A 14,193-nucleotide genomic window follows, 5' to 3' on the forward strand; every position below is an offset into this window, starting at 1 on the left:
ATATCGAGAAGAGAAGAGAACAGAACAGAACAGAACAGAACAGAACAAAACAATGACTTTGTTGACACTTTACATTAATCAGCATACATTAAAAATGAGATTTCCTTGCCTACAGCTCTCAAAGGGTAACCACCTCCAATATACACTGCATAAACATGACATGATGATGATGATGATGATGATGATGATGATGATGATACACACACACACACACACACACACACACACACACACACACACACACACACAGAGTTTTGTATCCCTCCCTTAATCCAAGTTGCTAGGAAGTTGCAAATCTTAAAAGAGAAGCTTAGCAAAAAAAAGTCTGCTCACCTCCAATGGCTTTTTCCCTCCTTTGTGCTGAGATGTGGTCAGTGCTCAAGCACTACGCTCTGGATACTTATAGTCCTTCCCATGTGCCAGCCAAGTCATCGCTCACCCAATTTGATCTTTGCTGCCTCTTAGCTCAGTGGAAGCCTCTGAGTCTCCAGGATGCTTTGCTGACGCTGCGCAATGCTGGGACTCTCACCAGCCTGGTTTTTTGACCCTCTGGGATCTTGGAAAGACTTCATGATAACATCCTTATAATATATTTAGCCTCCATTGTTCTCAGCTGGCAACTGGCCTAGACTGAGCTTGCAAGCTAAGCAAGATGGGCCGTGGGGAAAATTTGGACGGGACAACAGCAATAGCGTTTAGACTTATATACCGCTTCACAGTGCTTTCGCAGCCCTCTCTAAGCGGTTTACGGAGTCAGCCTTTTGCCCCTGTAAGGTCCCTGGCCCTTACCTGAACTGGAGACACCATTAAAAGTCTAATCAGGCAACTCAAGCGGAGGCTTCCTGAGAAAACAGTGCTTTAATTGATGGAATAAAAAATCTGGAACGCCGGGAGAGTCGTGTCCCGAAGGGCCACACCTTAGAAAGTTAGTAGCATGGCTTTATAAACTTTGTCAGCCAATGAAAATCGGACAACGGTGCCATTACATCATAAGGAAGACATCAATCATTCCTGCCCACTCGCTTATTCCCTCCTCCAGTACATCCCATCCGCGCGCATGTTTGCCCACACTTGCATGAAATTTGTCCCCGGCGCAAATGCTGGCTTACAAAAGCGAGATAGCAATAGTTAGGCTAAACAATTTCTTTCTGTTCCAGTTACAGAACCCTTCACCCCCCGCAACAATCTGGGTCCTCATTTTACCAACCTCGGAAGGACGGAAGGCTGAGTCAACCTTGAACCGGTCAGGATCGAACTGCTGCCAGTGGGCAGAGTCAGCCTGCAATACTGCCTTCTCACCACTGCGCCAGCATGGCTCTTGTTAGGGAATTCTACCCTGCAGGTAGTCCTTGACTTATAACCGTTTGTTTAGTGACCATTCAGTTACAACGGCACTGGAAAAAGTGACTTTTGATGGTTTTTCATGCTTACGACCGTTATGGGCATCCCCAGGGTCAAGTGATCAAAATTGACCAGTGTCTCGCTTAGCAACAGAAATTCCAGGCAGTTGTTGTGATACGTTGAGGACTACCTGTATTTTCTAGGTCAGGGATAGGCAACCTTGGCTCTTTTATGACTCGTGGACTTCAACTCCCAGAATTCCTGAGCCAGCATGGGGGAACTGTGGCCCTTTCATGACTTGAGGACTTCAACTCCCAGAATTCCTGAGACAGCATGGGGGAACTGTGGCCCTTTCATGACTTGAGGACTTCAACTCCCAGAATTCCTGAGCCAGCATGGGGGAACTATGGTCCCTTCATGACTCGTGGACTTCAACTCCCAGAATTCCTGAGCCAGCATGGGGGAAATGTGGCCCTTTCATGACTCGTGGACTTCAACTCCCAGAATTCCTGAGCCAGCATGGGGGAACTGTGGCCCTTTCATGACTCGTAGACTTCAACTCCCAGAATTCCTGAGCCAGCATGGGGGAACTGTGGCCCTTTCATGACTTGAGGACTTCAACTCCCAGAATTCCTGAGCCAGCATGGGGGAACTATGGCCCTTTCATGACTTGAGGACTTCAACTCCCAGAATTCCTGAGCCAGCATGGGGGAACTATGGTCCCTTCATGACTTGAGGATTTCAACTCCCAGAATTCCTGAGACAGCATGGGGGAACTATGGTCCCTTCATGACTTGAGGATTTCAACTCCCAGAATTCCTGAGACAGCATGGGGGAACTGTGGCCCCTTCATGACTTGAGGACTTGGAAACTCATTTTCCCCTCAGCATGGCTGGCTCAGGAATTCTGGGAGTTGAAGTCCACGATTCATAAAAGAGCCAAGATTGCCTACCCCTGTTCTAGGTAGAATGGGACTCCAGAAGAAGAGAATGGAAACAAACAAGAGACCCGAGATATTTCTGAACGCAAAGTAACAGCAGTTGTTCAGAATAATAGCAACAAACTAGAACTTCCTGACGTTTTAATTGTGATCAAAAGAGAGACGGGGGGGGGGGGGAATCTCAAAACAGGAAGTGTCATCTACTCGTCATTCTTCTCTCCCTCCTCAATGGAAAACTTGCAAATCTAATTGTAAGCAAGGCCACGGGCTAATTTTATCCTGGCGTGTCTCTTCTGAAATTGTGTATTTTAAAAAAAGCAAACACAGCTACACAAACAAACTGGTCCGTCAGAGGTCCAAGACGCGCGTCACGTCTCCTGTCTCACTGGCCACGGTCTCATCAGCCAAGGATTGGATTGAGATGCTAAGCAAACAACGGGCCGGATGGACAAGAGGCCGTTTCAGCTTGCAAAGGCAGCCGTGGTGGCTAGACCCAATTCAGGGAACATGTTTTTTTAAGCGAAATTGGTTGCGGAAGCTTCTGTCACACAAAAATACAACACTGGAGCTGGGATGGCCTTGATGGCGCTGAGAGATGACCTCTGGTGGGAACGGGACGGGATGGCCCATCCATCCATTCGAGGTCTTCAGGAGAATCGGATGAGGTGGCCCATCCATCCAGCCCTCTTTCATGTGCAAGGTGGGACTAGAACTCACCGTCTCCTGGTGACTGGCCCAAAGTCACCCAGCCGGCTTTCATATGCAACATGGGACTAGAACTCACCATCTCCTGGTAACTGGCTTAAAGTCGCCCAGCCGGCTTTCAGGTTTAAGGTGGAACTAGAACTCACCATCTCCTGGCGACTGGCCCAAAGTCACCCAGCCGGCTTTCATGGTAAGGCAGGACTAGAACTCACCATCTCCTGGTTTCTAGCTTGGTGCCTTCACTACTAGACCAAAGGGGCTCCATTGTACCTGTGAAGGCTAGTGGTCACCAATTGCCTTGGCCCCCAAATATCCATCTAAAACGTACCTAGGACCTTTTCTTTGTGTGTCTTCAAAGATGTGAAGATCTGCCAATTAAAGGTAAAGATTCCCCCACACATGCGTGCTAGTCGTTTCCGACTCTAGGGGCCGGTGCTCATCTCCGTTTCAAAGCCGAAGAGCCAGCGCTTGTCCGAGGACGTCTCCGTGGTCATGTGGCCGGCATGACTAGACGCCAAAGGCGCACGGAATGCTGTTACCTTCCCACCAGAGTGGTCCCTATTTTTCTACTTGCATTTTTACGTGCTTTCGAACTGCTAGGTTGGCAGAAGCTGGGACGAGTAACAGGCGCTCACTCTGTTACGCGGCACTCGGCAAATGTTCCTTCCCAAGTGGCCAGCGATAACCAAACCAGCTTGATAATGAAAGATCTGTAGGGCTTCCAAATTCAAATTAATCCATTATCCACCTATTAAATCAGCGGCCTTCAAACTTGGCAACTTTAAGACCTGTGGACTTCAACTCCCAGAATTCCTCAGCCAGCCCTGAGGGCTGGCTGAGGAATTCTGGGAATTGAAGTCCACAAGTCTTAAAGCTGCCAGGTTTGAAGGCCACTGTATTAAATGAATGCCTTGACTGGAAGATGAAAATGAAAAAAAACGTCCTTAAGAGCATCCAAATATAATCCGGGGTTTCTTTCCTCTCCCTACAGGTGTGTTTGAATCCTCCATCCAAAACAGGTCCTTCTCAACTTACCACCGTTCGTTTAGTGACCATTCAAATTTACAACGGCACAAGTGGCTTAGGACCGTCGTTCCACACTTACGACCGTCGCAGCATCCCCTGCGGTCACGGGATCAAAATTCGGAGGCTTGGCAACTGGTTCGTATTTAGGACGGTTCCCGGGATCCCCGTTTGGCCACCTTCTGACCAGCCCCGTCCACGGGGGAGCCAGTTTCACCTCACAACCACGTCGCCAATGAACAACGTCTGCGGCGAGCGAGACGGTAAAATGGGGCCGGCCGAAAGGCAGAAACGTCCCAGCTTAGTGACGGAAAGTTGGAGCTGAGGATGACCTGCGCGGCCTTGTTTTTGCACGGGGGTAGAAGAAAAGAACCAGCCCAGTTAAAAAATAAAAAGAAAAGCATTTACTTGGTCAACAAAAATAAATACAAGATATTAAGACATTCGGAATGAGGCAGAGAAGAATTACAATTACAGAAGAGGAACGGAAGAGGGGACATCGCTTGCGTGGGCTGCCTTGGCATTTTGCGGGGGGGGGAGGGAAACAAGAGACTCAGTTTTGGCACAAAGCTTGACACCCCCCCCCTCTGGTTAAGGCAGCTATGATGCCCCCTCTAACTGCAAGCCCAACGAGAGAACGAAAGCCAGACAAAAGTTGCTATCTATGAGCCTACCAACACCACAATATGTGTAGCTTTATGATGGGAGTGTTGCGTGTATATAGGGTAGCCAGGATGCCACTAAATAGGTTGCTCCAGCAAAGGAGAATATTTGTAGCTCAGGGTTGGAAATGGAAGGGTCCATGGTGCTTTCTGTGCTGGGTGGCTTTCTTGCAGACGTTTCGTGACCCAACTAGGTAACATCATCAGTGCTAGAAGGGAGGGGGGTTTGTGGAAAGGAGGAGGAGGAGGAGAAAAGGAATAGTAGTAGTAGTAGTGCAGGGTCCTTGATGTTCTCTGGGCTGGGTTGTTTTCTTACAGATGTTTCGTGATCCAACTAGGTAACATCATCAGTGCTAGAAGGGAGTGGGGTTTGCGAGGAGGAGGAGGAATGGTGCAGGGTCCTTGATGCTCTCTGAGCTTGGTGGTTTCCTTGCAGACATTTCATGACCCAACTACGTAACATCATCAGTGCTAGAAGGGAGGAGGAGGACTGTGGGGTCCTTGGTGCTCTCTGAGCTTGGTGGTTTCCTTGCAGACCTTTCGTGACCCAACTAGGTAACATCATCAGTGCTAGAAGGGAGGAGGGTTTGTGGAAAGGAGGAGGAGGAGGAAGAGGAGGAGAAAAGGAATAGTAGTAGTAGTGCAGGGTCCTTGATGTTCTCTGGGCTGGGTTGTTTTCTTGCAGATGTTTCGTGACCCAACTAGGTAACATCATCAGTGCTAGAAGGGAGGAGGGTTTGTGGAAAGGAGGAGGAGGAGGAAGAGGAGGAGAAAAGGAATAGTAGTAGTAGTGCAGGGTCCTTGATGTTCTCTGGGCTGGGTTGTTTTCTTGCAGATGTTTCGTGACCCAACTAGGTGACATCATCAGTGCTAGAAAGGAGTGGGGTTTGCTCTCTTGGTAGCACCCTAATGGAACTTGGTAGAGGGAACTACCAACTCAGCCTAACAATCAACAGCAAACAACAGCTGAGTCAACACTCCCATCAAGCCTCTTCTCTACATAAACACAGAGCACGGATGACGTTACCTAGCTGGGTCATGAAACGTCTGCAAGGAAACCACCCAGCTCAGAGAGCGCCCAGGACTCCTCATTTGCTCCTGCTTTCAGCAAGAGCGTAGTAAGCTTCTGCTGTTTTTGAGATGTACCAGCACGGAAGGGGAAGGGACTACCACGTCCCACACCCACATGATGGATCACGAGAATCGATTTCTGTTTTATTGAGCCGGTTCTGTGGTCTACTAAGATTAGCCCTGGTTCCCTAAGCTGGAATGGACGTCCAGATGCTTCACTGCAGATGCTTTGGCTAGTAAAGAGCGAGGAGGTCTAGCTGGGATTTCCCAAAGGCGATCGTCTCCTGCAGGGTGTCTGTAATGTCTCAAGATCCAGTTAAGGGTCTTCCCAAGGCTAGCAAATCTCTCAGTTGAGATGGGCCACATCTGGAAGGCACAAAACCCAGGAAGGGTGACAGGTGTCCTCATCACCCATGGTTAGCACCCAAAGGCTGATTCTTCTCTCTGCTTGAAAGGCACCCAGCCCACATCACAAATGCGGTGCTGGAAAGGATCACATGGGGGGCAGCTGAACCCAAAGAGGGGAATCAGTTTTGAGGGGGGGTGTCTTCGATGTCTCTCAGCACCCTCCTTTGGGGTGATTTTCCCTTTCCTGCCTTGAAAAGACCGGGTGGGTGGAAGAAGGAAAAAGAAGAAGCAAACATCTCAATCCTGACAACTTTCAGGTGGGTGGACTTCAACTCCCAGAATTCTTTGGCCAGCATCTGGGTGTTTCCTGCTCGAGCAGGGGTGGGGCTAGAAGACCTTCAAGGTTCCTTCCAACTCTTGTTTATTCTGACTTCAACTCCCAGAATTCTCCATCCGACGGGTGTGGACTTTTGACTCCCTGAATTCCTCCTCCAGCATGTGTGGACCTCAACTCCCAAAATTCCCTAGACCAGGGGTAGGCCACCTTGGCTCTTTTATGACTCGTGGACTTCAAGTCCCAGAATTCCTGAGCCAGCCATGGCTCAGCTTGGAAACTCTCCCTTTCCCCTCAGCGTGGCTGGCTCAGGAATTCTGGGAGTTGAAGTCCACGAGTCATAAAAAAAGCCAAGGTTGCCTACCCCTGGCCTAGGCCTAGGCCTCTTTATGACTTGTGGCTGTGCATTCCGGCATCCCGGGACATTCAAAATATTCCATCTCTTCTTATGGGGGGTGAGTCCTTACCCCCCGTGGATAGGGCCCGCAACTTGGGAGTCCTCCTAGATTCACGACTTACTTTCGAAGATCATATAGTGGCCGTGACTAGGGGGGCTTTCGCCCAGGTTCGCCTGGTGCGCCAGTTGCGGCCCTATCTGGACCGGGATGCCCTGTGTACAGTCACTCATGCACTCGTGACCTCTCGCCTGGACTACTGCAATGCTCTTTACATGGGGCTTCCCTTGAAGACCACTCGGAGGCTCCAACTGGTACAGAATGCGGCCGCGAGAGTTGTCTTGGGAGTTTCCCGGTACTCCCATGTTACACCTTTGCTCCCCGAGCTACATTGGTTACCAGTTGTCTTCCGGGTGAGGTTCAAGGTTTTGGTTATGATCTTTAAGTCCTTACATGGCATGGGTCCGGGGTACCTCGAGGACCACCTGCTGCCGGCGTCAACTCCCCTCCGCCCTGTGCGTTCCCACAGAGAGGGCCTCCTCAGGGTGCCTCTGGTCAGGGAATGTCGACTGGTGGCCCCCAGGGGGAGGGCCTTCTCTGTGGGCGCTCCGGCGTTATGGAACCAACTGCCGGTCGAGCTCCGGATGGCAGCGGACCTTCGCTCCTTCCGGCGCGGGCTGAAGACCCACTTATTTGAACTAGCTGGTCTGGCCTGATGGGGTTCATTGGGTTATTTAATGGGTTTTTTTATTGTTTTTATTGTTATTGTAATTTTTAATTGGGCATTTGTTTAATCTCTTTTTAATTTTTGTACTGTTATTTATATATGCCCTGTTAACCGCCCTGAGTCCCTCGGGAGAAGGGCGGTATACAAATTGAATAAATGAAATGAAATGAAACTCCCAGAATTCCTGAGCCAGCCACGCTGAGGGGAAAGGGAGAGGTTTCCAAGCTGAGCCATGCTGGCTGAGGAATTCTGGGAGTCGAAGTCCACCAGTCATAAAAGAGCCAAGGTTGCCTACCCCTGGCCTAGGCGCTCTGCCGGTGTTCAAAAAAAGGTTTATATTCCTGATGAAAGGGGTCATTTCAAACCATCTGATCACATTTTTTTGGGGGGGGGGTTAATGATGGATTTTTGGTAAGATTATATTTTGAAGACTTTACCTCGCCTCTTTTGAGAGATTTCAGTGAGACGCTGCAAGTGTCTTGACTAGCTGTTTTATGAATATTCCTATGATGCCATTTTTAAAGACTCCCCCCGCCTTTTTCTTGTTGTGCTATTTCCAGGGAACTTTTCAAAAATACGAGCGTTAAACCCTGAAAGCTATTCTCCCAAAGTATCAGACTGGGAGTATTAAGAGACAGGAAGATGATAAGGGTTGGGGAAAAAAAAATTCTTTCCAAAAAAAAAAAAATACCTCCTGTGTTCTCCTTCCATATCCTCTTCCGTTTTTCCAACCCAGCAGGACTCTTTACTTTTTAATTTTTAATGGGAAAAAATATATCCAATTTTACAGCATGAATCACTTGTCTGTGTGTGTGTGGGGGGGGGGGGGGGCTGCTGGCCACAACTGTCTAAGAGAAGAAAGTTAAGAGGCCCAAAGCAATTTCTCCCCCAACTGATTCCAGAAATTTGGGGAGCGGGAATCTCAGGACTTTTGGAACAAATCCACTTGGAGAAAGACCAGTTTACGGCGGCCAAGATGTGCAAAGTTTACAAAACGTTTAAGGGTTCTCGCTGGGAAACTCTAGAAGAATTTTAGCTACGTTTCTGGAAACCAAGGAGCTGCGAAGCCCAAATATAAGAGGGAAAAAGAAATAATAATAATAATAATAATAATAAAAAAAACCTCGGGTGAAGTTTAGGAAGTTGTAAAATTGGGGGGCTTTTCTCCTTGGCTTTGTAGCTCACGATGCAAAAGCAAGGAAGGATGAGAAGATGGAAGTCAACCAGGATCCATCAGCCTAAAACTGCCGGAAGGGTGGAAATGGTAGGGCTGCACAACCCACTTCCAAGTGGGAAAAACGAAGTGAAACGAGCAACACAAACCCCAGTTGCGATTCCATTAGAGGCAGCGAGGCCAGTGTGCAAAGCGCATAAATTGGAAAGGAAAACATGGTTTAGTTTGAAGCATTTCAGCATCCAGAGGAACAAGCTGGGAAACTTGCCAGTCAAGAAAAAGGACCAAGATGATATTCAGATGTGCCAGGGGGACCTTTGTAGATGATCCCCCTAAAAAAATGGAGCTCTTTCTCCATCCAGCTGAGATCCTCAACTCTCCAAATATAGTTGTTTAATAATAATAGTAAAAAAGAGAAATCCAATCTAGAAATAAGGAGAAACTTCCTAACAGTGAGGAGAATTAAGCAGTGGTACAGCTGCTTGCCACTCGAAAACTTGCCAGTCAAGAGGAAGGACCAGGATGATATCCAGATGTGCCAGACCCTAAATATTCAGAGGGACCTTTGTAGATGATCCAAAAAAAATAAAAAATAAAAAAAACGGAGCACTTTCTCCATCCAGCTGGGATCCTCAACTCTCCAAATAGAGTTGTTTAATTAAAAAAAATAAGAGAAATCCAATCTAGAAATAAGGAAAAAAACTTCCTAACAGTGAGGAGAATTAACCAGTGGAACAGCTTGCCACTAGAAGTTGTGAATGCTCCAGCACTGGAGGCTTGTGTAAGAAGAGATTGGACAGCCACCTGTCTGCAATGGTATAGGCCCGGTTTCCTGCCTGAGCGGTGGGGTTGGGGGTTGGACTAGATGACCTCCAAGGTCCCTTTCAAAGCCTATTATTCTACATTTCATAACATCAGTCGGAAGCATCCAAGTCTGAATTCCAAAGAGCACGGAAGTTTCCACGCTTTTAACTAGTTTACGGTGAAGAGGTTTGGAAAGGGATGCAAACGGGAAGACATTCTTTCTCCTCTACCAAAATCTCTGCTAAATAATTCTTCTTTTTTGAAAAAAACAAAAAAAAAACACCAACCCTGTAAAATAATGAACTCCAAGAGGTTTCCCAGGGGAGCGGAAGAAAAAAAAAAGAAAAAAGCTTTAAGAATGTTACTGGTGTGCCACTTTTTTTTTTCCTTTTCAAAGAAACCGCTGCTAATAAGAAATCTCATTTGGTTTTTAAAAAGCTTTACTCCCTAAAGTGGGGGGGGGGAAAGATTTACCAAAAAAAACAAAAAACCAAGAACAGCCTGCATAAACTCTCCAGAAGAGAGGGTGTTTGTTTGTTTTTCCCCCCGACAATATTAATCCAAATATCACACTATTTAATTCCCCAATAAAACATTGGAAAAGTGCCTACAATGTCTTTTTTTTTTCCTAACACTTTTGCTACATATAAAATCTCCAGCTAATAGCAATCTTATGGTACCAACCCTTCTAGAACAGTTAAGATTATATACACAATTTTTTTTGGGGGGGGGCAATAAGGATATTAACAAACAGAATATTACAAAGTATTAAAGAAGGCAACTCTTTTTTTTCTTCCGGCGGATCTGGCTTCACTTGAAGTTGGCGTAATCTGAAAACGCGTCGATATATTCCTGGACCACCTTGTAGCAGAATTCGTACTGTTCCTAGGGATTAGGCAGAGGAGAAAGGGTGGTGAGTGACAGAACAAGCCATGGTTTCCCCACAAAGACCTTCGGACAAAGCTGGGAAGTCCCCAGAATTCCTACGTATTTGTGGAAATTCATGCATAGAGAGTTATCTACTTAAGTGGGCGCTTTAAAACAGAGGCCCCCAACCTTTGGGGCACCAGGGACCGGTTCCGTGGGGACAGGTTTTTCCACGGACCGGAGGAGGCGTGGGTTTGTGTGCTGCCTGCATCCCGCGGATGGGGCTTTGCTTGTTTGTGTGGACTGGTTGCTGGCATGCTGCAGCCCGGTAACAGTCCACAAACCAGGGGTTGGGGACCACTGCCATAAAGCAGAGGTCCCCAACCTTTTGGGCACCAGGGACCGGTTCCGCGGGGACAGGTTTTTCCACGGACCGGAGGGGGCGTGGGTTTGTGTGCTGCCTACATCCCATGGATGGGGGACTTTGCTTGTTTGTGCGGACCGGATGCTGTTGTGCTGCAGCTCAGTACCGGTCCACATTCCTGCCTGAAAGCATTTTTCTAGTTCCAGGGATCCAAACTAGGCAATTCTTTATGGAAAAATGTGCAGGCTGTCCTTGACTTATGACCGTTCCTTTTGGGACCACTCAAAGTTACGACGGTGCTGGAATAAAAAAGTGGCTTATGAACGGTCTTGGCACTTATGACTGTTGCGGCATCCCCAGTCAAGGGGTCGTGATTTGGGGGTTGTTTGGCAACTGTTATGTATTATAACCGCAATGGTTGTAGGTTTCCCTCGCAACCTTATGGCTTCTGACGAGATAAGTCAAGAGGGGGAGTGGATCCATTTAAGGACCCAGTAATTTGCTTAACGAATTGTGGCAAAAAGGTTGTAAAATCGGGTGTGGCCACATGGTGATTCACTTAACAACCATATGGCTCGGGGATGGTGGTAAGTCCAGGACTTCTTGCACCTCAAATTAAGAACTTTATGAAGAAAGACCAGTTAGCCCAGGGGTCTTCAAACGTGGCCCTTTTGTGACTTGTGGACTTCAACTCCCAGAATTCTTCAGCCAGGAATTCTGGGAGTTGAAGTCCACAAGTCACAAAAGGGCCACGTTTGAAGACCCCTGAGTTAGCCCAACACAGATCACAATTTCTAGTCCATTACAGGTAGTCCTCAACTTAGGACAACTGAGCCCAAAATTTCCATTGCTACATGAGACAGTTATAAAGTGAGATCTGCCCCATTTTACGACCTTTCTTGCCACAGTTGTTAAGTGAATCCCCGTAGTTGTTAAGTTAGTAACATGGTTGTTAAGTGAATCTGGCTTCCCCTCATTGCTTGTCGGAAGGTCGCAAAAGGGGATCGCGTGACCGCCCTGGGACACTGCGACCGTCATAAATACGAGCCAGTGGCCAAGCGTTTTGAATTTGGATCACCTGGCCGTGAGGATGCTGCAATAGTTGTGTGAAAAATCCACACTTTTCCCGATGCTGTTATAACTTCGGTCACTAAACAAACTGTTGTAAGTGTTGTGATTCCTCGCCAGCCAGCCCGTGGATCCGGCAGCTGAGTCTGAGGAATCCTATGAGGAGGAGGAGGAGGGGCCTGGAGTGACATTAAGAGTCGGAGGAAGGCTCTGAGGAGCTCCAAGACTTACAGTAAGACGAGGAGCCTGGCCCCTCTACTCGCCCTCAGGCTGAGACACAGCTGTGCTGGGAATCTGAGTTGGACGGTGATGAAGCACTACTGGCACAAATCCAGGATGCACGAAAACGCCGGCAAGAGAAGCGAGTAGGACAGAGGAAGGCAATGGGGCGGCTCCAAAGGCAAAGGAGAAGGCATTTGGAAGCCACGCCTGGGCTGAATTATAAAAAGGGAAGGTGTGAGAGGTGCTGGTTGCCAAAGGCAACCGTTCGTGTTGAGGATGGAGTTTCTGAGGACTGTGTTTGTTTGCCTTGGACACTGACTCAGGTCTGTGAGAATAAAAGGGGTTTTGTTTTTTTCTTGGGGTTCCTGCCTGTTTCTTGGAAGAGGAGGTTCCCCTTGTGAGCATAGCAAGGACTCGCACAGGCTGGGAGAGAACAGTAAGTTGGGGACTAAGCTGTCACGTCCCCATTGTGGTTGATGCTTACCAGTGTTTGCACCATGTGCGGCCTCTGTAACCTCAAACTCTTCACGGTCTGAAAGACGTCCAAAATTCCTTCCGCCTTGACCCTTTCTAGGACGGTCCCCAAGGCACAAAACGTCCCCGTCCGTCCAGCTCCAGCACTGTGAAGAAGGAGGAGATGGATGGAGCCCTTCCTTCTCCAGAGACCCAACTTAACGGACGACAAGAGCTAGGAAGGTCTACTCCGTGCCCGTGGAAGGAAGGAGGAAGGTTCCCTGGACTTCCAAGGGATAGTAGAGAGAATAGTAGTGCTTCGGTTGAGACGAGGAAGGGCTGGGTCAACTCTCTGTTCTGAAGCTATCACCGACTCCAGGACATCAGAGACATGGAGATTGTGAAGCAAAGTTTCTTCAAAGAGGAGAGGTAGTTTGGTGTAGTGGTTAAGGTGCCGGCTTAGAAACCGGGAAACTGTAAGTTCTAGTCCTACCTTAGGCGCGAAAGCCAGCTGGGTGACTTCGGGTCAACCCACAGGAAGCAGTGAGTACTAGTTCTGCCTCAGGCATGAAAGCCAACTGGGTGAGTTAGGGCCAATCACCAGGCGACGGTGAGTTCTAGTCCTGCCTTAGACACGAAAGCTAACTGGGTGACTTTGGGCTAATTGCCAGGCGAGGGTGAGTTATAGTTCCATCTTAGGAATGGAAGCCAGAAGGGTGGCTTTGGGCCAATCACCAGGATACGGTGAGTTCTAGTCCTGCCTTAGACATGAAAGCTAACTGGGTGACTTTGGGCTAATCACCAGGCGATGGTGAGTTCTAGTTCCATCTTAGGCAGGAAAGCCAGCTGTATACTTGGGCCAATCACCAGGATACGGTGAGTTCTAGTCCTGCCTTAGGCATGAAAGCTAAACTGGATGATTTTGGGCCAATCATCATGCAGTAGTAAGTTCTAGTTCTATCTTAGGCATAACAAGCCGGCTTAGAAACCGGGAAACTGTGAGTTCTAGTCCTACCTTAGGCGCGAAAGCCAGCTGGGTGACTTCGGGTCAACCCACAGGAAGCAGTGAGTACTAGTTCTGCCTCAGGCATGAAAGCCAACTGGGTGACTTTGGGCCAACCACCAGGAGACGGTGAGTTTTAGTACTGCCTGCCTTGGGCAGGGAAACCAACTGGGTCCCTCTCTCTTTCAGCCCAACTCACCTCTTTACTGTGGCAAAGAGAAGGAGAAATACAAGTAAGCAAGATGAAAATTGTCTTGGATCAATGGAATCGGCCTACGCTGCTCTTCAAAACCCTCATGGATGTGAGTCTATTATCACACAGGGGGCGCCCTCAGACACACACACACACACACAAACACCCCTCTCTCGTGTTACCTGCAATGCACAGTGATGGGGTGATTGCCAGACTGCTGCTGTTGCTTCTGCACAGCTGCGATGATATTGATCATGCCTTTCCCGTCGCTGGGGATCCCCACCTCTGGCCATCCGTGGAAGTGGAACTGTCGGATTTGCCGGCTTTTGTTTTCCTGCGGGGAAAAGCAGAGGCACGCTGAAGCAAGCGTGATCCTCAGAGAACATAGAATAACAGTCGGGCGGGACTTCGGAGGTCCTCTAGTCCAGGGGTCTTCAAACTCGGGCCCTTTTATGACTTGTGGACTTCAACTCCCAGAATTCCTCAGCCAGACAAGCTG

General features: G+C 48.4%; 1 protein-coding gene and 1 long non-coding RNA gene across 6 annotated transcripts in view; one reads left to right on the plus strand and one right to left on the minus strand.

Moving 5' to 3' along the window:
- The first annotated feature begins 444 nt into the window (after positions 1-444).
- LOC308670633 lies at positions 445-8,342 on the plus strand. The gene is made up of 2 exons (XR_014027050.1): positions 445-1,342; positions 3,978-8,342. It is a non-coding gene; the product is annotated as an uncharacterized lncRNA (long non-coding RNA).
- The window catches only part of PTPRA (protein tyrosine phosphatase receptor type A), a 118,410-nt gene continuing 108,607 nt past the window's right edge, over positions 4,391-14,193 (minus strand). For all 5 annotated transcript variants that reach the window (XM_081332182.1, XM_081332179.1, XM_081332180.1 and 2 more), the window contains 3 exons: positions 13,877-14,028; positions 12,530-12,665; positions 4,391-10,409 (listed from right to left, as the gene is read on the minus strand). In XM_081332182.1, coding sequence (XP_081188308.1) covers positions 10,335-10,409; positions 12,530-12,665; positions 13,877-14,028 — 363 coding nt within the window. In that variant the 3' untranslated portion in view covers positions 4,391-10,334. The remainder of the gene's footprint in view (positions 10,410-12,529; positions 12,666-13,876; positions 14,029-14,193) is intronic.

Source organism: Vipera berus (assembly GCF_964194415.1).
Source record: "Vipera berus genome assembly, chromosome: 7".
Classification (NCBI taxonomy): domain Eukaryota; kingdom Metazoa; phylum Chordata; class Lepidosauria; order Squamata; family Viperidae; genus Vipera; species Vipera berus.